At 48.5% G+C, this 27168-nt stretch overlaps 1 protein-coding gene across 3 annotated transcripts in view; it reads left to right on the forward strand.

The window, feature by feature from the left end:
- Positions 1-382: 382 nt before the first annotated feature.
- The window catches only part of yeats2 (YEATS domain containing 2), a 28801-nt gene continuing 2015 nt past the window's right edge, over positions 383-27168 (forward strand). Inside the window, exons 1-30 of one of the 3 annotated variants that reach the window (XM_030364018.1) lie at positions 392-466; positions 580-681; positions 1065-1170; positions 1325-1422; positions 1539-1631; positions 1879-2109; positions 2246-2367; positions 3595-3756; positions 5107-5218; positions 5474-5518; positions 5668-5842; positions 6920-7150; positions 8086-8229; positions 10782-10876; positions 12899-13087; positions 13274-13505; positions 13903-14064; positions 14801-14937; positions 16146-16277; positions 17636-17821; positions 21786-22134; positions 22374-22505; positions 22703-22846; positions 23000-23156; positions 23399-23475; positions 23585-23664; positions 24824-25028; positions 26086-26324; positions 26625-26699; positions 26903-26976. In XM_030364018.1, coding sequence (XP_030219878.1) covers positions 1071-1170; positions 1325-1422; positions 1539-1631; positions 1879-2109; positions 2246-2367; positions 3595-3756; positions 5107-5218; positions 5474-5518; positions 5668-5842; positions 6920-7150; positions 8086-8229; positions 10782-10876; positions 12899-13087; positions 13274-13505; positions 13903-14064; positions 14801-14937; positions 16146-16277; positions 17636-17821; positions 21786-22134; positions 22374-22505; positions 22703-22846; positions 23000-23156; positions 23399-23475; positions 23585-23664; positions 24824-25028; positions 26086-26324; positions 26625-26699; positions 26903-26976 — 4178 coding nt within the window. In that variant the 5' untranslated portion in view covers positions 392-466; positions 580-681; positions 1065-1070. Of the gene's footprint in view, positions 682-1064; positions 1171-1324; positions 1423-1538; positions 1632-1878; positions 2110-2245; positions 2368-3594; positions 3757-5106; positions 5219-5473; positions 5519-5667; positions 5843-6919; positions 7151-8085; positions 8230-10781; positions 10877-12898; positions 13088-13273; positions 13506-13902; positions 14065-14800; positions 14938-16145; positions 16278-17635; positions 17822-21785; positions 22135-22373; positions 22506-22702; positions 22847-22999; positions 23157-23398; positions 23476-23584; positions 23665-24823; positions 25029-26085; positions 26325-26624; positions 26700-26902; positions 26977-27168 lie in introns of all 3 variants that reach the window. The other 2 variants (XM_030364019.1, XM_030364020.1) reach the window with 2 other exon arrangements.

Below are 27168 nucleotides of genomic sequence, written 5' to 3' on the forward strand. Positions count from 1 at the left end.
TCAATGGTACAAAACAAATGTTATTTTGCTGAACCAGAGCATTTTAACAAACTATATTTCATTGTCCAATATATCTCCACACAAACACATTAGCATATATATTTAATTATAAATTCCCTTATTAAAATAGTGTAAACTAAAGCAATACATTGACCTCGGAGATATAGACAGCCATTTGATACAAAAACCCAGATAATCCATGATACCCATGATATTTGAGAGTATCTGATGTTTCATCTTGTAGGAGGTTGTACATTATTCCTACAGAAGGATGTTTATATAATTTCATGTTTATTCTATTTGCTAGTAACTAAATCTAGTTTGAATGGTAGAATAGTGGTGCCTGGTGGCTGCTATCAAGAATTGCATGGCCAATTACCATGATTTAGCTTAGACGCTCACTTAGAAATTTCATTAAGTTATACCACACGTATCCAAGATTAATATCACCGACTGTAGTGCCGGGGTTTGTACACAACTCATTATACAAAGAAACGCCTTCTAACGGTTTGTAGCAATACGGTCAAGTATTTTATCATATTTGATCTCTAATAATCACATGTGTGCTAACTCTGCTAGCAGGAGATGTACCAGCTAGCTCAGTGCTCTTAGCTCCGCGGCTAACTCGGTCGGTAATCTCTGGTCCGCCCGGCTGGCACCCGGCGGCTGCACTAGCAAGAGGTAACACGCCACGCGGATTATTTAGGAACGTGAAAAAAATGGAAAAATAGGAAATATGTTTTGTCTAACGCCGTGAACGTTATTTTATGAACGCAATTATTTGAACGGTTTAAATGTATGTGCTGTAATAGTCGTGCAGTATGCTACAAAACAATGCTAGCTGGAGGTACCTCCTCCCGAAGCTAGCCTCGGTTCTGGGCCGCAATCACTGTAACCCAAGCGGCTAGTTACCCAGTAGTGGCTCCGAGAGAAGAGCTGGCCTTTAACCGGCTATCTACAAGTTTATATGCAGACACAATTAGCATAACATTGCTACTGTAAAATTGCATCTGTAAGTGTTAACAATGCTGTTGGGTTTGCTTTTGTTTTGTAATGTTTGACAGGCAGTCATGTCAGGGATCAAGAGGAAAATAGAGGATAATGATCCGGACTACGAAGACATATCACATATCCAAGAGAGCAAACGAAATAAAGTAGTCGAACATAATGGTAAGGTTCTGCTCTGGTCGGAGCACCAGCATCACACCACGGGCAACATGCTGATGGGTCCGAGTCATACAATTGACAGTGGATGGTCTATGTTGTAGTACCTGCTTTATTATCAAAGATTAATATCACACTGTCTATGTTCTCACGTTGCCAGCACGGGAGGCGACGGTGCAGAAGATTGAAGCCATCATCAGAGAGCAGTTTTCTCTAGAGATGAAGAATAAGGAGCATGAAATAGAAGTGATAAGCCAGGTAACTGGATGCCATTGAAACATCTGTATCATATCATCATATTATGCTCCCTTGTATAATAATCATATCTGTGTTGTTGTTATTTAACTTGTTTCATTTCATAATGCTTGATGCAGCGACTCAATGACGCAAGAAGGATGATGGACAAGCTAAGGGCTTGCATTGTGGCCAATTACTATGCCAACGCTGGACTGACCAAAATCCCAGAGGTAAACAATGACGTGTAATATATTCAGACTTTCCTCTATACGGTTTTAAACATAAATTCTCAAAAATAATGTTTAATTATAATAAAAATAAGTATTGAGTTGGTGTGTAACTACTACTACTACTACAAAAAACCTGCAATGTCGAGCTAAAGGGTATAAGGGTCGTCCCAAATGTTCGGCAAGATGACCCTGACCTGCTCAATGACTTCTTCATCCATTCTTTCTGTGTCCGCTGTCGTTGTTCCAGCACACCACCAAGAGCGATGCCACGGTGCTGAACCACCCGGCCATCAGGCGCTTCCTGGAGTCCCCCTCCCGCTCGTCCTCACCACTCAACCAGGGCTCCGAGACGCCCTCCATACCCCCCTCCGAGTCCGAGTCCCTCTCCCAGCACGGGGAAGGGGCCGACAGAGAGAGGGCGTCGTGGAGGGAGGGCGGCAGCAGAAATGAGCGCCGGCCAGGCCGCAACACGGGGAAGGTGAGTCAGAGTAACGTCTGGGGTCATCGATCAGTCGAATACTTTCGATCTTGGATCAAATGCGGTGTGTTGACCCCGTTATTTTAGTGGTTTCACAGGTTGAACATTTGAGCAGGACTTTGGTTCTGCGTTGCAGGACACGTTTGGCGTTTCGGCGCCGTCAGAGCCTGCGGAGCCGAGGGTGGCCTACCAGGCCGGCAGCGACGAGGCCTCCCGGCTCTTTATGAAGAAGACCATAGTAGTGGGGAACGTTTCAAAGTAAGATAATCTGCCATCTTCCTGCCGGTCTATCTAGCATTTCCATTGCATCCGCATGGCTTTCATAACTGCATGACGTGAGATACGGAACAGGATTCTCAAGAATTCCACTACCAGATTTCCGTGTGTCCTTATCAGAGATTCTCTGGCACAAACTCTTGCGTCTAAACTTCATGCCACTTTAAAGCCTCAAGCATTGCTTCCATCCGTTAGGTCTTTCTTTCTTTAAGTCATGTGTTTTTCACAAATTACCTGGGAAATGTTTTGATGCTGTAAAATACTACATACCTGCAATTCAATATTCTCACCTTGGTATGAAAGATTGGGTTCCTCTGCATTCTTTCGTTCTAGCTTATCAAACCTATCTTTTCAGATTGGTTTGATAAGCACTCAGCAAGAGTGTATTTGTTATAACTAAATAACTCATTATTTCTGCCCTTAAGCAGAACTCAACTCTCATTACTTACCTTTTGGTCTCCCTATATCCCCACTGTTCAGCCGAGTTTAGCGAACCATGGCCCCACAAGCACAGTCTTGATATGAGTAATGAGTGCCATATTTAAGTGTTAATGGATTTGGAGAACATTCTGTCCAAGCAATATTGACTCAAGAAAAGCAGTAGGGATTTTGATCAACATGTTGTTTGATAAGGTCAGGTCTCATGATTACTTTCGGACATCACTCTTTGTTCCTGGCAGTCATCGCTGGTTATGGTGTTGAGTTATTTCTCTCCAATATTTACACGCGATATCATGATCATAATAGCATAATAACAAAGAGGCCGTCTGGCCAAGTACTCTTAAAAACTAAATCTGTTTATCCTAACTCGAGCAAATTCTGTTTGCTCGAGTTACAATATTGATTGGACCCGTAAAAATATGTGTGATGACCACCTGAAGTCTAAAGCCCATTTGAAGAACAAGGAAAAGCTCTGTTACGAGTGCATGCCTCCCCAAACAACCTTTTTTTAATGCAAGGGACCCGCAGATTAGTGTCTTTAGGACTTTGTGGCGCAGAGTTCAACGCCCGTTCCTAGTGAACAAATGCGAACAGGGAAACCCGAAAGTGAGGGCAGCCTCCGACAATCTCACCTGCCCTGTGTGTTCAACATATAAGGGCTGTTCTACGGTAGATCGCTCTGAACGTCGTCTAAACTCATCTTTCCCTGTTTGTTAAATCTCTATACGTCTGTCTGTCTGTCTGTCTGCCCCTGTGTCTCCCTCCCAGGTACATCCCGCCCGATAAGCGGGAAGAAAACGATCAGTCGACCCACAAGTGGATGCTGTATGTGCGGGGCTGCAGACGGGAGCCCAGCATCGACCACTTTGTAAAGAAAGTCTGGTTCTTCCTGCACCCCAGCTATAAACCAAACGACCTGGTGGAAGTGAGGTGTGTGTCTGTGTGCCTGTGTGTCTGTGTTTAAGGGAGTCTGTTTGTGTATCTGTGTGTCTGTGGAATGCACGCTGAACAAAAGGATGTTTGAAAAGCTAGTTCTGCATGTGGCTAGCAGTGCTTTTGCAGTTCAGCAGAGCACCATAGTGTGCCCCCCACCCAAACCAGTTGTTCCTCTTCAGAAGCTCAATTCGTATTTCTCAGAATTCAATCTTGTTACCACAGTTCCTAGTACTACCTCCATTTGGCTCCACCTGCCAGAAAGCGAGGGACGGTGTGGTAACATGTTTTCAACCTTAAGGAGGAAGTAGTTCAAAAATCTCACTGTGTTATTGAGAGCAGTCACTCCCAGCCATTGGAAGGACTCTGTACAACAGTGCCCCCCTGTGGACTCTGGCTGTTATTTCCCGCTTCAAATACAATAACAACAACAACGCACCTTAACTTACAAAAGGTTATGTACGTACACCTCACCATTGGCAAGCCCACGGTGACTCATATGTAGTTCAAACCTGGCAAATGTGTATTAATGACCCGGACCCTCCCTGCTCACGCAGACGCCATGATCGCTGTGTAGGCCGACAGTCTTGTCACGCTGGGCTAGGAACACGTGAGCTGTCACTTGTCGCTTTTTGAGAGGAGTAAGAGGAGCGGAGATGGCTTCCTCTTTTCAAACGGTAACTTTACTTGCTAGACGGGGCCTGAAGTGCTGAGTTACGCACCCTGAGTCATTTTTCTAAAGTGTGTTCCAGGATTATGGTTTCCCTGTTGGCTTTTGAGTGAATGTGAGCGGCACTGATACTAATGCTGTAATGCTGGTTGAGCTGACGAGGCACTCGCCTCAACACTGCCTCCCATTCTCAGTCCCGCTTCATCCCAGAAGAAGAGCTGAACTCCCAAACGCTTCACAACTCTTTACTGAGTCTGACACAGACCTCAGTCGAGATGCCTTTTAGTGAAGAATGCGACTCACTGCTTAGAGGTGAAGCAAAGATATGTGTGTGTGTGCAAATGAGTAGAGGCCTCACAGTAATGCATGGCTTTACGAGGGCTGTTGGTTGAGTCTGTGTTCTGCCTGCGTGCTTTAAAGAAGTGCCTTGGGTTATTGAGTTTTCTTAGTAACATGTACTCAATGCAAATCTCTAAGCAAGCAGATTATTATTTAGCATACCCATTGTTATGCACCCTTAGCAGCCGCTAACCCCCAGAAGCCTTCTCAAGAAGCATGCTTAAATCTCGTGTGTGTGTGTGTGTGTGTGTGTGTGTGTGTGTGTGTGTGTGTGTGTGTGTGTGTGTGTGTGTGTGTGTGTGTGTGTGTGTCCGTGTGTCCGTGTGTCCGTCCTCAAGTGAACCCCCTTTCCATCTGACGCGTCGAGGCTGGGGGGAGTTCCCCGTCAGGATCCAGATCCACTTCAAAGACCCCCGCAACAAACGCATCGACATCATCCACCAGTTGAAGGTTAAGCCCCGTGGAGACGGCTCACTCACTGGAATCTTTTGGTTCTGAAAATACATATTCATGTGCTCTCTTCTCCTCACTGTCTCTTTGCACAGTTTCATATCTCTTCTATAAGCAAATGATAAATGACTCCGAGATGACATGCCTTTATGACCATGCATTTTCATGTCTGAATACTGTGGATTGTGCTTGACGTGTACGTGGTTTCGATCCGGTCGGTAATGATCTCACTACCTCGTGTGTGCCCTCTCACAGCTGGACAGAACGTACACGGGGCTGCAGACACTAGGGGCAGAGACTGTAAGTAGATGACGCGGTACACGGCACAGGTCACTCTGTGCTGCTCCCACTCAAGTCCACGGTGGCGCACACAACCCAAGTAACCCTGGTGTGTGTGTGTGTGTGTGTGTGTGTGTGTGTGTGTGTGTGTGTGTGTGTGCGCGCGTCAGGTGGTGGATGTGGAGCTCCACAGGGACTCCCTAGTGGACGACCATCTCCCTTTGCCCTCCTCCTCCAAGTCGAGCCGCGGGGCCGCCAGCCCCCCCTCCCCCCTGCCCCTGCCCCAGGCGGCGGGGCGTCCCGGCTCCCCCGCCGCACCCCTGCAGGACGACATGCTGGAGAAAGGTGACGTGTTGAGCCCGTTTCCATGGATACCTCCTTTAGAGGGAGGCTGGGGTCTGCTTTAAGACGATGCTGTGATTATCTAAACGTCTCAGTGGGACTGCTGTGATCCATTTACGACACAGCCGCGCTTTTGCCCAGTCGTTTGAAGTTATTAGCGCAAGCATGCTACTAATTGTTTTCCATTACACTTCTGTGCATGAGCCGACGCAGATGCAAAAAAAACAGGACAAAAGGTTCTAATTGTTGTGTCTAATTACGATGGCACCGTGGGAGAAGTCTGTTGTTGTCTCCTCTGTCTTACAGTCCCCTTGTTTGCCGCAGCTTTTTGTTTCGTCATTTTCTCACACAGAGCTACCTATTGCTTTTACAGAGTTTTACTCCCATTCATTTGGTGTGCATATACACATAGACACCAGCGCTGGTCTGGAAAGTAAATGAGAAATATGAATGAAAAAAAAATGTGAATCCAAAATTTGAATGCACACGTTGGTAATAATTAAAATCAAACCGAAAAGGCAATCTTATGCCATGTGGTACTCAAACGTAATACAGATGCTGGCATTATTGAAGGCCTTGCCCTGTGCCTGTTCCAAGCGATGCAGCGTGATGCTGCTCCACCCATGTTACCAAAAAAGTAGTTTGCCTCAATTCCTAGCATTTATCTTGGCACTGGTTTAGAGCGATGTGAATGTAGCCTCTGCATGAACTGCAGACCAGAAGATACTTTAGTTTAGCGATTCTCTCTGCTCCCAGCAGACATTACTCATCTTAGCCAATCCCCCCCCCCCCTCCACACACTTCGTCCCCTCCCCGGACTCCTGTCTCCATTTTTACCCTCCCTGCTAAACCTTTTCTCACATCCCGGTAAATAATTGAAGCGGAAGAAAATGGCTTTTCATCCAGGCTGTCTAATTTATCCCCCTCCCTTCACACCCCCCCCCCCCCCCCTCCTCCGCGCCACTCTATCTGGGGGTTCCAGGTGGCGCCTCGCTAATTAATTTACACAGAAAGGTTGCCCCTGTTACGCTTGCCTCTGTCATTTCTGAACCGCCGCTGCTCCTCTCCCTCCGTCTCCAGGTCTGATCAAGACGGAGACGTGCCGGGCCCAGGGGGGCCACGGTGAGGGCCTCTGCACCCCCACCCGCCCCAAGGCCAGCGACAAGATCACCCTGGGCTCCCACGGCAACTCCGCCTTCCAGCCGATCACGGCGAGCTGCAAGATCGTCCCCCAGGCCCAGTCGCCCACCCCCGCCGAGGCGCCCAGCAAGTCGTTCCAACCGATCACCATGAGCTGTAAAATTGTGTCGGGTAATTATCTCCACCTGGTTAAACGTTTTTTTTTGCTTTGCTTTACTTCCCCGAACTCTTTGTGTCGTTTTGCATAGCGACGGAACAAGTGGTCGAAGTGGCAGTTGGCACAGACTAATTAATTTGCATGGCGACGACTTTGATTTTTATTCCCTTTTCAGTTCAGCATAGTTGAGGCAGAGGGAAGTTCCCAGCAGTACTTCCTCGCCCATTACTGACTTCTGACATGAATATGGAAATCAGTAGCACTATAATATTCTGGCTGTTGTGTCGCCTCTTGCGCCTCAGTTATGTTTTCCCCTTTCCCAGTTGGACTTTGGTTGTTGCCGTTGTCTCATAGTGTTACGTCTCCTGCACTGCTCAGAGTGGAACGTATCTGATAGAATAAACAAATGTCAACCTTTTGACGTCCGTGGACCATGTCAATTTGTATAACCAACTACTAAAACCAGTTGGTTAACCTTAGAGAGACAGTTTAGAGAGTAAGCTTCATTTTGGGAGTATCCAACTAATAGAATCCCAGCTCACCCTTAAAGCCACGAAACACGTGACTTAGCTTAGCAATAGGTCGGCCTAGCCTTGTGGAAGACTGATCATGCACAATGACTGCACGTCTAGAGTGCACGCAGGTAGACTAGATTGAGGTGTGTAGGTAGACAGACAGGTAAGCTATCGTATCATTTCATTTGGGCTAAATGAAGCGATCGGAAAGCCAAGGCTTATTACATGTCTGTGACAGCCAGATAGCATTTTCTTCCCTTTTATTTATCAGAGCATTTCGTTTGAAGCTGTCAATGTTAATGAGTATTTCAACAAATGTGACTAAACGCTTCTGAACAAATATAAATAATAAAATGAATTGCCTGCCCTAGCTTTAATTCAACTTTCTATATTGACAGGCATTTTTTGAAAAACCTGTTGTTGTTTTTCCTCAGGATCCCCTGTCTCCACCCCCAGCCACTCCCCACTACCACGCACCCCCACCACCTCCACCCCCGTGCACAGCAAGCAGGGCTCCTCCACCCTGCTCAGCAACCCTTACATCATCGTCGACAAACCCGCCCACCCCTCTGGCCCAGGTAACCCCGCCCCCACTGCACCCCCACTGGACGGGTGACCTCGTATGTCACCTCTTGAACTCTGCCGCGCAGCATCAATTATATAGTGGCTCACTTATAAAAGATGACATCTGCCAGCGATATTTTGCCTTTGGTCAGCTCCCAAAAGCTGAACTCAAAGACCTTGAACCTGCCTCTAGCATTAGTAAGAAAGCTTGCACACGAAGCCTTTCCCCCCCCCGAAGTCCTTGGTCAACGCTGCAACACAGAATGGTCGTGAAAGCTGTGCAGTTGCCACACTAAACACAATATTGCTTTTGACACAAAGTAATGCAGCCGTCAAGAGGAATGAATGTGGCCGTGGAGAGCAGGGGCCGGGTCACTATTGCTATTTTTTGTGTATGGAAACTTAGATCAGTGACATGCTTTATCTTTAAAACTGGATGAAGGTCATGTTCTCTATGAAGCATATTGACAAACACTATATATTATGCTAATCAATGTATTATGCATGTTTGTTAATATAATGTAGAAAAGCATTTAGAATATCGCTATCTTCAGTGAATGGATGCATTGTTGGGACCCTGAAGCCGGGTCATAGTTGGTATAAATAAGTGCCAATATCTTATGTTATGCGTTTCACAGCCTTGAGCCCTGACCTCACATCCTGTGTCCTTGCGGCACGGTACACAGGAAGTAGTGCGACCTGGGATGTGAGCGGTGAACTCCCAGCCGCCCCCGCACTGTGCAGAGAAGAGTGTCTGCGTTAGAACTGTCTTTGTGCACCCTCACAGATGACGAATCACATTCAGTGTGCTTGTCCTGCTTCCACACACCCACGTGTACTGAGATGTGCACACGCTCGTACACAAAAGCCCCCTCAATATCTCAGCTCTCACATAGGTGCTTCAAGGCGCTGCTGTGTTTATAATGTATACGTAGATACTTTTCAGCGATATTATTTCTAAGAGGACATTTTTTATTTTTTTACTAATATTTACTAACTAAAACAACCTAAAAATTGAAAAAATATATTATCAATATTATTTGTTTTTAATTTTGATGCATATTCTGAAAAGCCGGCCAAAAATGAGTTATGAATTACTTTGGATACGTGGTACAATCTTGATTCCCCAATTCAGACTCAGCTAAGCTAACATTAAGGCAATGGATTCACCGCTAATGAGCCACAGTAACGTTTATAATAGTTCTTAATAATAACCATTATTTATCTTCCTTTTATTGCCCCTCTTACATCAGGACACATGGTGAGCAAGTAGCGCGTTGTTCTCTGACCAGCGTTACCATGGTTACTAGGCTAAGCCGGAGTCCAGGGCCAGGATGTGGCGCTCTGCTATGTTCCTCGCGTCAACGACGTGTGAATACTGCTGTGGTCCCGGGTTATGGCTCCGGTCTGTAAATACCAGATGGGTGATTCAACCTGTTGGCGCTCTGACCGCGTGGGCGGTATGACCCCAATGTTCAGTTCCTCTCTTCTTCAGCCATCGTTCCTGTCTCTCTGCACTGGGCTGTCCACCATAGGCCAAAAGCCCATACAAAAAGGACAGATATGAAATCAGTTCATTCACATGCACTCTTGTCCACCACCATGTTCCAATCAAAACCTTTTCTACAAAATTAGACGGCAATCTTTGAGCAGACCAATTAACATGCATTTTTCCTTGACCTCTGGAAGACCAGATCCTAAATAGTTCCTAATGCCTAAATGAATGTTTGTCTTCGCACCCAAGTTCGGTGTGCCCCTCACCTCACTTTTCAAATTACAAGTTTCAGACAAGTGATGGACCACTACAGGGTGTAACCATGTTAAACCAACCAAACATATCACAAAGGGGTATTTCACTTGCACACAGACCAAATCTTACCAGGAAAATTCAAAAAGTATTAATATGCGTCTCTAAAGCAGAGATCCTCGCGCTGTTCTGTGTTGTTCGTACTGTGGCTTCATTCAGCTGCACCATTGAATTGATTTGAATCTACGGTAATTGGTTACCCATTGCACCCACACAAGCACACAGATCCATATACACATACACACGCACGCACATACACATAAAAACACACCCACACACACCCACACACCTTCCACTTGATACCTCTGGACTGCCAAACCGGCCCTCTTTCCTCCCACACCAGCTCTTTCCAGAGGGGACCAGCAGAACTGGCGGTCAGGCCAGAGAGCCCTTGAAGGGGGCCGGTGTGGGCGTCTGTACTGGCTCACCAGCACTGTGCTTAAACACGGCGTTCCCAAACACAGCACCAGGGCGGGTTTTCACTCTGTACACTAGGTACAGCATTGAGGCGGATTCCAGAGATCTGCCTGTCAAGTTAATGCGTCCCTGTCTGCATGGCGCACGGCAACCAAAGACATGATGTCATTTACTAATTGGTTATTTAGCTTTATCTAAAAGGGGGACTTGCACTGAGTTCAGATGCATGCATTAGGTTGCAGGTAGGGTTAGGCCTTGGGCTCAGGTAAGCCGAGGACATGCTAGTCGATCCCAGAACCTGCCACTAAATGATCTTCTGCCTGTGTGTTTCTCCCCCCGCAGTGGGTCCCTCTACCAAGCAGTCCGTCAGCCAGGGCCCCCGCTCTCCGGCCCCCAAAGTTCACGCCACCGGCGGCTTCCTGTCCTCGGGAATGAAGGTGAGTTGCCACGGAAACAGTTGGAAAATAAATCAGTTAAAAAAAGATCTATGCAATGTAAATGCCCCCCATGCAGCAGTGGTTGAGTTCTCTCCTCGGTACGTTCAAAGGCTCTCGCCCTCCCTCTCTCTGGCAAGCGAGTGGTATTAATAGTATTGCACTTCAGCGTGTGTGTGTGTGTGTGTGTGTGTGTGTGTGTGTGTGTGTGTGTGTGTGTGTGTGTGTGTGTGTGTGTGTGTGTGTGTGTGTGTGTGTGTGTGTGTGTGTGTGTGTGTGTGTGTGTGTGTGCCTTGGCAAGCTCTTTAACTGGGACATCACTCTGAAGACACGACGGGAGGGGTGCGAGAGGGGTACATGCAAAAAGATAGAGAGAGAGAGAGCATGCACAGTTATTCAATTGCGTTCTCACAGATAGGCTGTTGAAGCCCTGCAGTAAAGCAAAAGTCCTCACATATCACTACCTCATCTTCAAGAAAAATATGTGGGTTGGGGGGAGGGGGTGGGACGCTTTTATCTGTTCTGGGGCTTATCCCAGCGTTGTTCTCTGTGAACCTCAGAGGGCTACACTACTGCTGGAACTTCCAATGGTGATTAAAAACCAGAAGCTCATGAATAAGTTATGATGTTGACTTTGAAAAAAGAAAAAAAGCACCATGCACCATGCATAGATATGTCCCCCTGCGATGGGCAAAACTGTCTCAACAATGGCATCAATATAATCTAGAGCAGGGGTGCCCAACCAGTCGATCGTGGTCTACCAGTAGACCGCCAACAGATCCCAAGTCGACCGCGAGGGGTGAAGAAAGAAAAAAATGTTTTTCTTTTTTTTAAAAAAAAAAGATTTGCGCGGGACACATACGCGCGGTAGCGCATGCGCTGTCAACAGCAGTTGGAAGCCGTCAACAGTAGTTACGCACTCCTAAACGTTGGCATGGCTGAGGGGAAACGAGCTAAGACCTACCATTTTCATCTTGGGAGGAAGATTATTGATTATTGTTGAGAAGGTGCCGTGCGCAGACCGAATGAAACCCCCCCCCCCGCTTGAAGGTAGGTTTGCAATGTTGACACTAGGCTGGTAGATCTCGGGAGGTTGGCTACTTGAAAAGTAGATCTTGGGTCAAAAAAGGTTGGGCACCCCTGATCTAGAGCATGCTCTAGTTGTGGGTGAATGTATCATAATCTAGAGTCTGTGAAGGGGTTTTCATTGCTCTAGTAGAGGGTGATTGTATCATCATCTAGAGTGTGTGAAGGGGTTTTCATTGCTCTAGTAGAGGGTGATTGTATCATAATCTAGAGTCTGTGAAGGGGTTTTCATTGCTCTAGTAGAGGGTGATTGTATCATAATCTAGAGTCTGTGAAGGGGTTGTCATTGCTCTAGTAGAGGGTGATTGTATCATAATCTAGAGTCTGTGAAGGGGTTTTCATTGCTCTAGTAGAGGGTGATTGTATCATAATCTAGAGTGTGGGTGTGAAGGGGTTGTCATTGCTCTAGTAGAGGGTGATTGTATCATAATCTAGAGTGTGGGTGTGAAGGGGTTGTCATTGCTCTAGTAGAGGGTGATTGTATCATAATCTAGAGTGTGGGTGTGAAGGGGTTGTCATTGCTCTAGTAGAGGGTGATTGTATCATAATCTAGAGTGTGGGTGTGAAGGGGTTGTCATTGCTCTAGTAGAGGGTGATTGTATCATAATCTAGTGTGGGTGTGAAGGGGTTGTCATTGCTCTAGTAGAGGGTGATTGTATCATAATCTAGAGTGTGGGTGTGAAGGGGTTGTCATTGCTCTAGTAGAGGGTGATTGTATCATAATCTAGTGTGGGTGTGAAGGGGTTGTCATTGCTCTAGTAGAGGGTGATTGTATCATAATCTAGTGTGGGTGTGAAGGGGTTGTCATTGCTCTAGTAGAGGGTGATTGTATCATAATCTAGAGAGGATGATAGGATTGTCATCTGGCATGATTCTCATTGCGGCTCAGGCCTGCTTCCTCCTCATGTGCTCTGGTGTTTTATTTTTCCTTTTCTGAAGGTAATAATCAAGCAGGAGCCAGGCGAGGTTTCCACTCAGCAGCAGATGGTTTCCACGGCAACCGCCCAGCAGCAGCAGCAGTCAGTTGCCACGGCGGCGCAGCAGTTTGTCGCAGTGAAGGGCGGTCATGTCGTTTCCATGTCTCCCCAGAAACCGGCGGCAGGGGCCACCGCGGCCATGACGAGCAAGGTGTGACACACACACACGCACACGCACATACACGTACACACACGTACACACACGTACACAGGCACACAAGCCCAGACGCACACGCATGTGCACACACACACACACACACACACGTACACTCAATATCCCTTTGATGCTCTATAAACCTTCTCCTGAGCCTGTTTCTGTTGTGCCTCCTCCTGCTAGATGCTGGGCCTCCCCGTCAGCTCGGCCCTCCAGTCTGCGGTGAAGCAGGTGGCCATCAGCAGCGGGCAGATCCTGGTGGCCAAGGGGAACCCCTCCAGCTCCAAGGGCATGGGCGGCAAACAGGCGGTGGCCCAGGGCGTGGCCAAAGCCCTGGTCAGCGGGTCTGGGAGCGCCGCCGGCCAGCAGGCGTCCACCAAGACCACCGGCGGATCGGGAAGTGGGAAGAGCGGAGGTCAGCGTTCAAGCGGGGTCCATAAACCCGGGATGGTTTTTATTCTTAGAAGTAGAAGTACAGGCTTTGTTGATTTGTCCTATTGTGCCACTTTCAGAGTGAGTAGTGTGGGGCTGGGTACTGTAGCGGCTAGGGTGTGGACAACCAGTCAAACGGGCTGGATCCCAATGTCCACAAGCCACCTGTATGCCCTAACCCCTACCTGCTCACTAATGAAATGTATCTCAAAACATGTCGGTTGCTTTGAAGTATATGCTCCATTAGCTGATTATAAACAGGTTAACGCTTTTACCCAATCCAATATTACACGTGCCGCATGCAATCGCTTTATTTCTTAACGTGAAAATGTACTCTGTTGTTTTGTGTGTGTGTGTGTGTGCGTGTGTGCGGCCCCCAGTGATGGCCACTCTCCAGCTGCCTGCCAACAACCTGGCCAACCTGGCCAACCTGCCCCCCGGGACCAAGCTGTACCTGACCACCAACAGCAAGAACCCCTCTGGGAAGGGCAAGCTGCTGCTCATCCCCCAGGGAGCCATCCTCCGTGCCTCCAACTCAGCAGGTAGAGCCCCCCCGCTGCCCCCTGCTGTTGTCTGCCGTATCCTTGGTGTCGTGTTATTACGGTGGCCCGGGTATTAAATGAAGCAGGTCCTGTTGTCCCCGGGACAGTATAAATAGCAGCTGGGGCGCAGAGATACAGTGTCTGGGACAGTAGAGGGATGGTGTTCCTAAAGGTCCTTTCCCCATCAGGCCCGTAAACGGCATGAAAACGAGAGAAACTGCAGCGTTTTCTGATACAGTTTGCGCCGGGACAAAGGACAGATTATCCAAGTTTGTTGAGTCAACCCTCCACAGACTTGTTTTGTTGCAGAATTAAAGGTGATGCTGGGAATGACCTCACACCCACGTCCACAGAATTGCTTTACTCAATATTGAAAAAATTACCCATCACGACCGTTGGAAACTAACAGGAGATGTAAGAACCAAATCTTTTTGTATCCGTACAAGTTAGATGACGAATATTTTGACATTTTAAACTGCTTTTCATACGGCACCATTTCAAAACAACACTGGTATGCGCCCCAGTTTTTATATCAGTTACGAATCCCCCTGTAATCACCTTTGAAGTTGGACTGAAAGCTCTTTGGCTGCTACACTGCTAAACAGCAGGCATCCTAACTAGTGAGCTGGTCCCTCAAGGTCCTAGATGGAGTTTTAAGGGGCCCATTTCTGTATCAAATTAATTGTCTTAATGTGTATCAATGATTAACTCTGTGTGTGTGTGTGTGTGATCTCAGGCCAGCAGTCCCACGGCAGCTCGTCTACAAGCACAGGTGGATCGCACCCCCCCTCCTCGTCCTCCTCTTCCTCTACCTCCAGCAGCCTGCCGTCAAACCTCTCGTACACGTCGTATATCCTCAAGCAGACCCCTCAGGTACACGCACACGCGCTCGGGTGTAAACCAAAGACACGCGCATCAAGTCCCCACTGATTGTAGCCGAAACCTTCTTCCTCAGGGAGGATAGTGTACTACTCTCTAAGGTGCTCCTAGGTGAAATGTTCAGCGTTTGATCCCATTAAGCAAGACGCTTCATACCCACCTGCTGATTAATGACGTGTATCTGAATTAATTTAAAGCCTTTTTGTATTAAAACGTCTGATAAGAGGTTGTCCACTTTGAAAAATGGTATCACTCAGGCAAGGTGCAAAATCTTGGATTTATGCCTTGGGGAATAAAATGGAGCAGTAGGCAATATTTCTTTAAAAAAAAAGAATCTTATTGTGAGCAGCTTATGTAAATCTGATACTCCAATAAAAGTTATCAAATGGTTCAACCCACTGGCAAGAAATCAACTAATCTGAGCAGGTTTTGTAGCTACCTACCAGGAAGATTATCTACAGAGTCAAGTTCCTGGTCGCCTGCCTTTCTCTCGTCAACTGTGCTAATCTGCCTGTGCATGATTGGTGAAAGTTCAGAGAGTTAACCCTTGCAAGTTAAGTTGCAAGGGTTAAGGGCAGGAGGGGTTTTCTATACCCTCGGTCTTTCCAAATGATTGTCCGTTAGTGAAACTTCATTTAAATCTTAGCTACCCACCTGCTCCTGTCTTAAGACTCGACACTCTGCATTACATATCTTGTATGCCGTTCCGAGAGTCTTTTCTACAAAGGGCGTTGTTGAAATTTGGACTGTTTCTTACATCCCGCGTGTGGCGATGAAGTCTGGCGTGTTCTTAAATAGATGCATTAAATACAGCGGCTTCGATTCAGCAGCCAGCTGTTGAGACAATGCTGTCTGCTTTGAAGCCAACCCAATACAAAGGAGCTGGGGCCCTGCTGACTTTAACTGGGTCGGATGCTTTCGTTTTATTCCTACAGGCTCTCTGTCTGAGCCATGGTTAGCTTGCTTTTTAAAAAGCAGCGTTGAATGAGTTTGTGGGCAGGAAATTGCAAGACAATGTGTAAATTGAGGGGCCAAGTGCATTAAACTGGATAATTTCAAAGTACGGTAGTAAGCCAAACACTTTTCAAAGCTCATTGAGAAATGACTATTTAATCGTAGAAAAAAAGGTGGACATTTTTTTAGTGGGGTGTAGCTTGGCATGTGGCCCAATCTAAATGCCTTGTCTTTGGCTCTTTTCCCAGGGCACCTTTTTGGTTGGGCAGCCGGCGCAGGGGTCGGGGAAGCAGGGGGGGTCCAGCTCCTCCAGCTCCTCCCCAGCCACCCAGCAGGCCATCCGGGTGACCGCCGGCCAAAAGGCCGCCATCCTGGCCCAGGTGGGTGTCTGTCTGTGTGTGTCTGTCTGGGTGTGTGTCTGTCTGGGTGTGTCGTGTCTGTCTGGGTGTGTGTCTGTCTGGGTGTGTGTCTGTCTGGGTTTGTGTCTGTCTGGCTGTGTTTCTTGTTGTGTGTCTGTCTGTGTGGGTCTGTGTTTGTATGTTTGATTGTGTTTGTGTGTGTGGTTCTGTTTTGGCTGTGTGGAGGAAGTCGAGTTGGACAAAGTTTCCAATATCTATTCTTTTCTGTATCTTTTGTGTTCATGCAGCCATGCGTCAGTCTTACACGCTACTAATGGCTTAATCACCTCTTCCTCAACTACACAGCCTCTATTTACGAGTTTAGCTCAGACTTTTTAATTATAGCCACGACGGCGGCAATTTGGCCTGATTATTGCTTTACTTTAATGACTGTAGTTCTTGGCAACGGATCAATGCGTAATTTTACCCGTCCGCTCACATTGCCAAAAAAGAAAATGGCGTCCGGTTTGTCTCAGTATATTTCCGTTTCCTCTGGCCTCAGGCAGGGCTCTCCCAGCGGGAGGGTTGGTGTCGTGTCCTCAGCCGGCCTAGTACCTGCTTATTAACAGCTTTGCTGTGTGAAGGCACATTTATTTTGAGCACAGTGCCTTTTTTCCCCCTCCGTAGCCGAGTGTAAACCGATCATAAATATCGTTCTGTTTATCCTGCAGCACCGCAGGCAAAGCTGTAGACGACTCAATTTAGAATAAATAAACAACACTCGGTTACAAGTCTGAGTGTGTGTAGGTGTGTGTGTGTGTGTCTATAAGTGTAAAGGTATCCTTTAAGCCTCAGGAACCACTTGTGTAGTCCTGGCTTCCCTCTGAGGTGTCTAGCTGGAGGCGGCCTCTTCATCATTTTGCCTAACTCTATTTTGTCTTAAATATAACTTTAATTTCTGGTGTTCTCTCCACCATCTGCCCCCTCCCGGGGACCTTTGCCTTGGCTGCTCATACATTAGCCAGCGCACACAGGACAACACTCGCTGTTGGCTTCGCTCAGTGTTGAAGTTTGGGGCGTGAGACTTGAATGGCGTTTTTTAGGGGATGCACATCCCCTAAAAAAACGCTCTAAATAAGCTGGGCTTTATTTAGAGCAGACTTGCAAGAGCCGAGGTTTCTCATGGACGGGATTGCACTTTTACGGGTGCTGACCTACATGCACAAATGGATTAAAACCCACTCAGGGATTGTATCGATTGACTGGGGTTTGAATTGAACGCTGCATCGCTGGCCTCCCATGGACCCCTGGTCTGTGTTGCACCCTGCCCCCCCCCCCCCCCACCCTCACCCCCCCGTTCCCACATTGATTCAGCTCCTCCTCTCCCCAATGATTGGCAGGTGGTGGGCGGCGCCCAGGGCTCCCAGGTGAAGCTGTCGGACGGCTCCGTGAAGGTGGCCTCGACGGCGGGGAGCCACCTGTCCAAGCCGGGGACCACCACGCTGAGGATGACGGGCGGGGTCATCACCGCGGCCAGCTCCACCCCCAGCTCTGTCAGTACCGCCCCCGCGCCCGACCCGCCGCAGGCCAGTCTCTCTCTCTGTCTCTGTCTCGGTCCCTGTCTCTCTGTCTCTGTGTCTGTCTGTGCCCATGGGTCCTTCCTGGCCCTGTCGCTTGATGGAATGACATACCAGACGAGATGGAGCTTATCCAGGGCGAAATGGCCGTCATATATTATTAAATCGCATAACACGCACACATTTTTTTCAAGCGTTCCAATAACTATTATAGTTTGGTAGTGCAATATTCAGTGGAAGGTTAAACCGCCATCTTTTCTGTGCCATCAGATTAGTGGCACACAATCATTAATTTTCCATCCCTGCTAATGCTATGAAATCAACCATGCTCAACGGGCCCCGCTTTACATCTATCTGTTGCTTGTCACATTTTCTCTGCTTGAATGCGTTCAATAGTGGCTAGAGGAACTGGGTGTCTTGATACTTTGAATGTGTTGAATGAATTATCTATCCAACAAGGCAGTCAAGTGTTTCCATTCATCAGTCCCTATGTCACCGTGTAGTAGTTGTTATCATAACAAGCTAATTCTATGCTGTATTGCCCTTTCAGCATCTGCATTTTGAGTACTTTGGCGACATATGATGTACTCGGTGTGTTGGGGTGATTGTTTCATGTCGTCCATTAACGTGATGCCTTTTGAAGCAATCATAATGGCTTGCTCATTTTACCCCCAATGCGCCTGGAAAATATAATGGGAGTCTGAAACGTGGTTTAATCATAGACATAGAATACGAACATTTAGAAATGGCTGAAATATGTGCCGCTGACGTCATTTAATTTAATGTTGATGACTTTGGATACAGAGATGAATTGATTACATTCAGTAAGTGGAGCTGTCATGGTGGAACCTGGAGCAGGCAGCAGCAAGACAATAACGTACTCGAGGGATGTCTGTTGACGCCTACGTATTTAGATATCTAGTAGGTCAACTCGGTAGAGGATGGAACACAAATGGAATTGGAGGTCTTATCTAATCTGTTCAACCGGACCACGTCTAGCATCAGTTTGAATATGTTGTTATGGTAGTAATATGACTGTACCTGCAACTTACTATAGAATTAAGATCTAGACTAGTTTGCCAGTCTACTGCAAACTGCTTGTGTTCCCTTTGACTTGCTTTCACAAATCAGGTGGAGAAACTCCTTTTCCCAAATATCTGACATGGTTTGGATGTACAAAGCAATGCAGTTATACTATGACCTGCTTCAATGACAGTATGAGTGGTGCGGTCAAAGCACTAAACGCGAAGTACTGCACAGATCTCTCTCTCCATTATTCTTCCTGAAGCTTGTGACATAGTCCATCATGTAATGATGGACTACATGTGAGACTGCCGCTGATGGGACGATGCTCGGGGTTGGTTGGTTTGTGAACTGCCTGACCTGATGCAGCTGGGTAGTTGCAGCTTCTCAGGTGTTGCATGAGGTTTACCCCCAATGTTCAGTTTTGGGCCCTGTTTTTATGCATGATATATTTCTTTGAATCTCTGATGCGGCAGTTCCTGTTTATGCTAATGACGCCATTGTGTAATGCTGTGCCAGCACTGTTGCATTAGCCTTTAAATCTTTGCAGTTTGCATTTACTATCCTTTGCTATATTTATTATGAAGTCATGTCTTCACCAGCTAAAAATTGTGCTGAATGTGGCGAAAAAAACTAGAAAACAAGATTCATAATATGAAGGGAGGCACAGTAATTCAGCCCGTGCCTGCTTACAGTGTTCGCTATCCGGGCAATGTACCTGACACCGACCCATCGAAGTATTATATTGACCATCTAACAGCAAAAAAAAAGAAGGAGCTGAAATTGATTTTAAATCTCGTCTGTCCATCCTTGAGCTGAATATCACTCTCCAGCCTCACTGCATTCACATGTTGGACGCGGTCTATCATGGTGACCCCCCGAGATTCATAGCGGGGAGTGAAGCCCTCGCGCATCGCTGCACACAATACCCCCTTGCTCGCTTGTTCTGGCCCGGCCCGCCTGCCTGACACTATTCATGTGTATTGGCCCTCACTGGTTCCCGTTTATGAGTTTGCTAGCCTTGGCCTGCTCTCTTATCACCTGGTGTGTGTGTGCAGAAGACAGAAGAACTGCTCATTCAAGTAGTATGCTGATTATTATCTGCTGATTTCTCCTCCTACGCCCCCCCAATACCATGGGAAGCGCTCTACTTAATTGAGAACACATTCATTTTATGGGTACTTTACTGATCATCTAACTTTTTACAACCTGCTTACAGTTGATTGCGCGCTCCGTTGTTGAATCTTTTACTGCAGTCGTTGATCAATATTTCAATGGAAGTCTCTTAGCAGTGTGTCCCCCCAGAGCGAGAGCTGTAGGGCACAGAGCAGCTGTTGCCGCAGGTCTGTCTGCTCTGCCACCCACCCCCGAACCCCATCGATACCCCACCTCTCCTAACTACCACCAGGGGTTTTTTTCTGTGCATTTGTAGTTTTTATTTTTTGTACCGGGCAGTTTTAGTGTTAATTTGTTCTAAAGGTGGCAGGTTTGACTTCAGAAACCCCCTAGAGTGTTTTTAGAGCAATGGCTTGTTGTTTCCATCCATCTCCCTGCTGCAGAATATTGCTTTATTTATTTTTCTGCTGATGCCACTTTTCTGAAAGCACATTTTCAAAGTTCATATTTGAGCGCTGATTAAATGGCAATTTCTGAATAAAACGGCACATTTGGCGATTCACAAACCGGCGTGTACAGCACTGATTGTTAAATTAAGCACTTTTTATCCTGCGGCTAATTTTCCTTTTATAACGTAATACTTTTTATTATATGTTTAATATATTACAGTTTCAAGTAGACCTTCCAACCCTCTGTCCTGCTGTTCAACGGCTTGTCACGTCTCTAAGCACTAAGCATAAGCGTTTGGTTTGGAGAGCATTTCCGGTCGGTCAGAATAAGAAAGTACAGCCTTTAGTAATAAAAATAATGTCTTCATTAAACCCTGCTGAGTCTATCGTAATGAAACGATTGAGTCACTAAACTGTCAGTGTTCTGCTTCATTATAAACGAGGTTGTTGTATTGAGTTCGCTGTATCAGCAGGGAGGCGGCTTCAGTTTTCAGCCCTCAATACTGGAGAAATATTTGTGTTTTAGTTGATGAGTGCAGTCACTGCACCCCTCCAAGCTCAAAAATCTGCAGACTTTGAATGGCTGCTGCAGATGTCTGGTGGCGTTCACAGCATGGACGTCACGCCAAGGCCCAAACACATTAGCACTGATTAAAGCTTTGCTGTGCTTGGCTTTGCCTCATTAAGCCCAGATATGCAGAGGCACCAAATGTCATTGCATGCACACCGTGGGCAGGGCTCTGTCACAGACCCAGCCCTGTCACGCCCATTATAGAGAGGCTCAGTGAGACATACCTTTTGACGTCTTTTTATTCTAGGAATTTTGTGGACAATTAAACAAATGAATATTGAGCTGTTGCAGTGTGGAGTTGCAAGGCCTCTTTGCACGTCCCCCTCGACCATGTTAATTGGGGTGCTGGGCTGCTGCCAGTGGGAGATGGACTTCATTGTCTCGGACTGGATTCCATAAACCCAGTGACCTTTTGCGCCTCGCTATGGGAACCGATTCTAGGGGGGGAAAAGGGGGATCCTGGCTCAACCGCAAACACTACACAGCGTGCATCTTTTTGAATCAAGTCAGGTCACGATTGAGTCACTAAACTGTCAGTGTTCTGTGGTGGTGGTGGTGATAACATTGCTTTCATTGTAGTTTCAAAATCGAACTGTTGCCGAGCAGAAAACCGTTGCCAAGTCATTGGCCGCTAAACGCTCAATACTTGCTCCATACTTATGTATACCCTTCTTATGTATACCCTTCTTATGTACAGTCAACTCGCAGCGTAACACATGTGAGCTCTACAGCCCAAACCAGAACATCGCTAGGGTAGCGTACCGTAGTAAACATGTATGTTGACTGCTGTGTGTGTGCCGTTCTGTCCTTGCAGACGACGGAGGGCCCCCGGCCGACGCCCCAGCAGCACCACCCCGTCCTGATGGCGGCCAACCAGGCGGCCGTCATCAACGCCGCCAAGAACGCCAGCGCCGCCGCCGCCGCCGCCAGCAGCAGCAGCAGCCTGGCCAAGAGCACGGCGGCCGCCCTGGTCAAGGCCGGGGCGGCCGGCGGGAAGGCGGTGGCGGCGGGGGCTACGGCGCTCACGGTGGCCAAGAGCATCGCCAACATGCCGGTGGTGGGTCCGCCCAAAGGGGCCGGCGGGGGCAAAGGGCCCGGGACGTCCCTGGTCACGGCGGCCTCGCTGGTCAGCAGCATGGCGGCCGGCGGGAAGAGCGGGTCAGGTGGGTCCGCCGCGGCGCTGGTGTGGGTCGGTTTACCGGTGTGCCGGGTGACTAACGTGGACCGGCTGGGGAATGTACCTTGATGGTGAAGCGTGAACGTTATCAGATCTATTTATGCTGACAAAGTGGTTCACTGTTCAAACGTGAAGCAAGGACGAACGAATAATTTGATCCCCAGTAGAAATGCTGCATGTGTGATCACACAGTATTAGACAGCTCACTTCCTGTTTGATCCTCAGGCATGCTGAAGATCCACCCAGGGGGTTCAGGCGGGTCCCAGCAGACGGTCTTAAGCCTCCCCACCAACCAGCTGAAGCAGCTGGCGGCAGGGGCCGGGGCCATGCAGTCCATGCTCATGCCTGCTGGCAAAGGTGAGCGAGAGACGTCACCTAAGCCTGCCTTATTGTCTCTTGGCCGATGGGTCTTAGACGTTGATGCTATTTCAACGTCTTAGAAATAGCAAGAAATTAGAGTAGTAGCTTTTATTTTATTTTGTTGCCAGGATTCTAATAGGTGAGACTGTTGAGGCTTCACGCGTGTGTTTTTCCTTCGTCCTTTGTGTGTGTAGCCGTGTCCAAAGGTCCAGTCCTCAGTGCTCCTCCCTCTTCCTCCTCCACCATCACCCCCTATACTCCTGGAGCCACCGAGGCTGGAGCCTCCCCCAGTCCTGCCAGCCAGGCCCCCCTACCTCTCACCCTGCCTCTGGCACAAGGTGAGACGAGACTCCCCCCCCCCCCCCCCCCCGCACACATTACCCCTCCCACCCTGATACTTCCACCCCTGCACCTCCATCATTACTGATGTTGTCTCTGTTCCTCTCCTCTCTCTACGTCTGTCTGTCCGGCTCTCTCTTTCTCCCCCACAGTTAAAACAGAGCCGTGTGCGGCCACGCCCGTCTCGTCCCCCGTTCCCTCCTCCACGTCGGCCCTCCTCCCGCCTGCCGGACCCCCCACTCCCAACGTCGTCGCCGCCACCGTCAAGACGGAGCAAGGGCCCGACACCTCGCCGCTAGATCTCATCAAGTGAGGACCACACACACACACACACACACACACACACACACACACACACACACACACACACACACACACACACACACACACACACACACACACACACACACACACACACATCCAATACATTCGCCGATCGTTAATTTGGATATAAATCTGCTAGATGCCTTCACAGTAATGAATGACGAATGTAGCTCAGGTTCTAGGTTGTGTGTGACGGTTGTGGTCGTGTGCGTTGTCTTTGTCCTCAGCACGGAACACGTAGAGACCATGATGCAGCTGCTGACCGCCGTGGTGAAGAAGTTCCCGCTCATCGTGCCGGACAAAAGTATGTGACCGCTTTCGGCCATCTCCATGGCAACGAATGTCCATGAGGTGCTTGGTGAGCAGGTGTAATGGGTTTCTCTGTAATCGGTGTGTCTGTCTTGTCTGTTTAGCGGAGGACTCCCATCCGTTCTGCGCCTCGTCGGAAGAGCAGTACTACTCGTGGAACATCGGCAAGCGCCGTGCGTCAGAGGTGAGTCACACACACACAGCGTGCGTGCGTGTATGTGTGTGCGTGTTTGTGTGTGTTTATGTGTGTATGCTTTCTTTCAGACAACTCTCATTAAGTGGTTATTAAGCATTAACGGATAAGAACAAATGTACTATAAAGAATGATCGAAGAGTGACGATTGTTTTATGTAAATAGGGCTGTGTAATTTCAGATTTCAAGCTTTGGAAATGATCTAGGATTCTGAAGATATATTAGAATAATAAATAGCATTAACCAATGCAGTATCTTTCCCTGCTGAAGAGGATTATCTCCTTGTAATTGTGTCTATTATACTGTTGATCATGATGCAGATCCGAACATTCACTTCCAGTTATGCTTGTGTGTCTGTAAAGATGACGGGTATGCAAGCTGAAAGATAAAACGAATATCCCAAGTATTCTTTCTCCCTTGTTTTTGGCAGTGTAGTGAAGAAGAGAGAAGGATTTGTCTTAAAATATGCTGAAACGGAAAGTCTGATTTAATTTTAAAAAACTTCACACGTCGCACCCATTCTTGTGAACGCTGTGCTGCTCCTCTACGGCTCGCTCACCACGACACGGTGCGGGGGGATTAAAGTGTGGAAGACTCAAACCCTGTGTGACAGTATCGGTGTCGCCTGTTATTAGAGTGTCTGGGCCCCGGCAGCCCTTGATTGGCAGTCGCAAATTGTATTGTCTTGCGCCTCCTCGTCTCTGTGTACCAGGGGCCGTGTGTGCAGTATTCCACCACATCGAATCAGCAGGCTTTCTGCTTGCCTTGTGCCTTTGCTGTTCCCGTGCAGGGCACATTTGCCTCGGCCCATGCCCATGCCGCTGTTCATAACGGCTTGATCGCCAGGTCCCTGTAAAGCTGTCTCTCTTCCTGTCCTCACAAGCCCCTCTGGTCCCAGGCTCTGTTCCCTGACAGCCAAGGGGGTCTCCAGGCTGTCTCTGTCTGCACACGACTAATTCATCATTCACCTCACTTAAAAGCGAGTCATTATACAAAGGATCAGGACAAGGCGATGCCTGGATGAGGAGTGGTTTTTCGCTCCACTGCAAAGCAGTTTTTAAGGGTGTGTCTGTATATTGTGTGCAGAGTGTGCTGCCTCAGCGCATCACGTGTAGTTGACTGAGGAGACGTTGTCCGTGGTGTGCTTCAGCTCCAGCGGGCGGTGGCCGTGAAGCGCGTGGTCCAGGACGTGCTGGACCGCTCGCCCCGGCTCCAGGCCCTGACCCCGCCCAAGACCCGGGAGGTGGTCCAGTGGTGCCGGCAGAGGGGGTACACCCCGCCGGACCCCGAGCCCCAGCGCCGGGACGACGAGGAGTCCATGGAGGACATCCTCACGCAGATAGACAGCGAGCCCGGTGAGTCCCCAGCCGCCGGCGTCAGAGGGTCAAGTTGTCATGGTTTTCACTTGGACTGGAGTCGTCGCAGAAACCGGTTTGTCCCAAATCAACGCCCTAAAACACGATGCTAGAGTATCACAGGTAACGACTCAAGAGACTACTGCTGCGCTCGAATCCAATGCAGCTAACGATCGCATGTACAATCAGAGTTGTGGCGAAAAGTCCAAAGGGCTTTGAAATAATCTGGTTTTGTTCTGTAAAGAACTTTGCAGCAGCCTTTCGAAAGGTCATTATGATTACATGGCTGGAAAATATATGGGCTGAAGAATCGGATTGTATGGGAGCTGCTTGTTTAATGGTTGCGGACGCCCACCGTTAAAGGCCTCATCAAGCCGGCCTAATGAGTGTGAGAGCAGGCTGGGCCAGGCAGCCTTCACTGTGTAGCTGCTGTTCACAGGTAGGGCAGCTAATTAGACGTACGCTTTGGTGATGGACAGGACTGCAAAGTTTGGTGACTCAACCCCCTTGCATAAGAGTGTACGACTCATCACTACCTACCCGTGATGGCTCTCTCTCTCTGGCTATCTGTCTGTCTCTCCGTCTCTCCACTGCACCATGTGGCAGAGAGGGTAGAAACAAGGCTCTATTTAAATCAGTGTTGCTGCCTTGACATTCTACCGAAGCTCTTCTGTAGTCTGACGCCCACACATCAAACCGGCGCGCATCCAGAAAGCAGATGTGTAAGCTTGGCCAGATATTTTGTATTTACATGCTAATGAAGCTCAATTATTCTCTCTCCATCGCCACATTTCTCTCTCTCTCTCCCTTTGTACCGCTCTGTACCCCTCTATCTGTACCTCTCGTACTACCTCTGCCTCCCCTACTCTCTCACCCACTCACCAACTCCCACTTCTCAATTTCCTCTTATTCTCCATTTCCACCCCTCCCACCTCCTCTCCCTCCCATGTTCTTTCCTTCATTTTCTTTTGCTTTTGCTTTCTCCCCCCTCCCCCCGTGCCCTCCCTCCCCCCCCTCCCCCTCCCCCCATGCCCCCCCCCCTGTGTCGCGGCTGCAGAGTGTCCGTGCACACTGGGCAGCAGTGAGGAGCTCCTGCAGCGGGTGGAGCAGATGCAGGCGCTGCTGAAGAAGGAGCCCGAGGAGCCCGACAACGAGATCGTGGACATCGTCACGGTGACGCCGGCCTGCCACCGGCTCAAGGAGGTCAAGGAGGAGGAGCCGGAGTCGGACCCCGAGCCCAGGTTCTTCCTGGGCCCCTCCCCCTCGGACCAGTTCATCCAGGAGACGGCGCAGCAGGTGAGCCGCGGCCCCCAGCTAGCTCTGGTGCAGGACTGCTCTTTAGGAGAGTGCGTGTTGGATCGAAGCAGCCCTACTGTTGCCACTGATTAATTCCACCTATCTCAGCCCACGGTGGGTTTGGCTTAGAACTCAAATATAGTTTTTTGTTTTGTTGATTCTGCATCAAAACTGACACACCTCCAATTACCTCTTCCATCTTTTCAATCACGTATTTGAAAATAATACATCAGATCCCCCCCCCCCAAGCGCCTTGTGTGTGATTCCTTATTGAGGCCTAACCCCTCCCTCCCCCTTCAGATCGGCGTGGCCTTCCAGCCGGTGGAGGTGGAGAAGAACGTGTTCGCCCCGCTGGTGGAGGCCATGATCCTCAAGGTGCGTGTTGTGACTGCCGTGACGGGAGAGCGGAGCCCCGCCCCCTATATCCCTGACCTCACCGCCACCTGTCCTCACCTGTCACACTGACGGGCACGCCCACGATTATGCATGACTCCACTAAGACCATGCATCGCCTTGAACTGTGCAGGGTAAAGGATAGGGTTGGTGAGCTAATGGTGCGTGTGTCTGTTACTCCCCAGGCGACAGAGCAATTTGCGAGTGACATCCTGAGAGAGGCCTTGGCCGGGGCGCACGCTAAATCTCCCCAGAACAGGTGAGATGTGGCTCGGGCGCTGTTGTCCTTCTCTAGTGATCAACCGTCCGCTATCTCCTCCTACGTCGTCTACTTCTGCTGCTGCTGTTTTGGTTTTGTTTTCTTCACAAGGTGACAAGGGGACAGGATTTATACCAACAATCCCTTAAATGCACAGATTGTATCTGAACAACAAAGATAATCTGTCCTGTT

The sequence above is a fragment of the Gadus morhua genome, chromosome 8 (assembly GCF_902167405.1).
Source record: "Gadus morhua chromosome 8, gadMor3.0, whole genome shotgun sequence".
Classification (NCBI taxonomy): Eukaryota; Metazoa; Chordata; class Actinopteri; order Gadiformes; family Gadidae; genus Gadus; species Gadus morhua.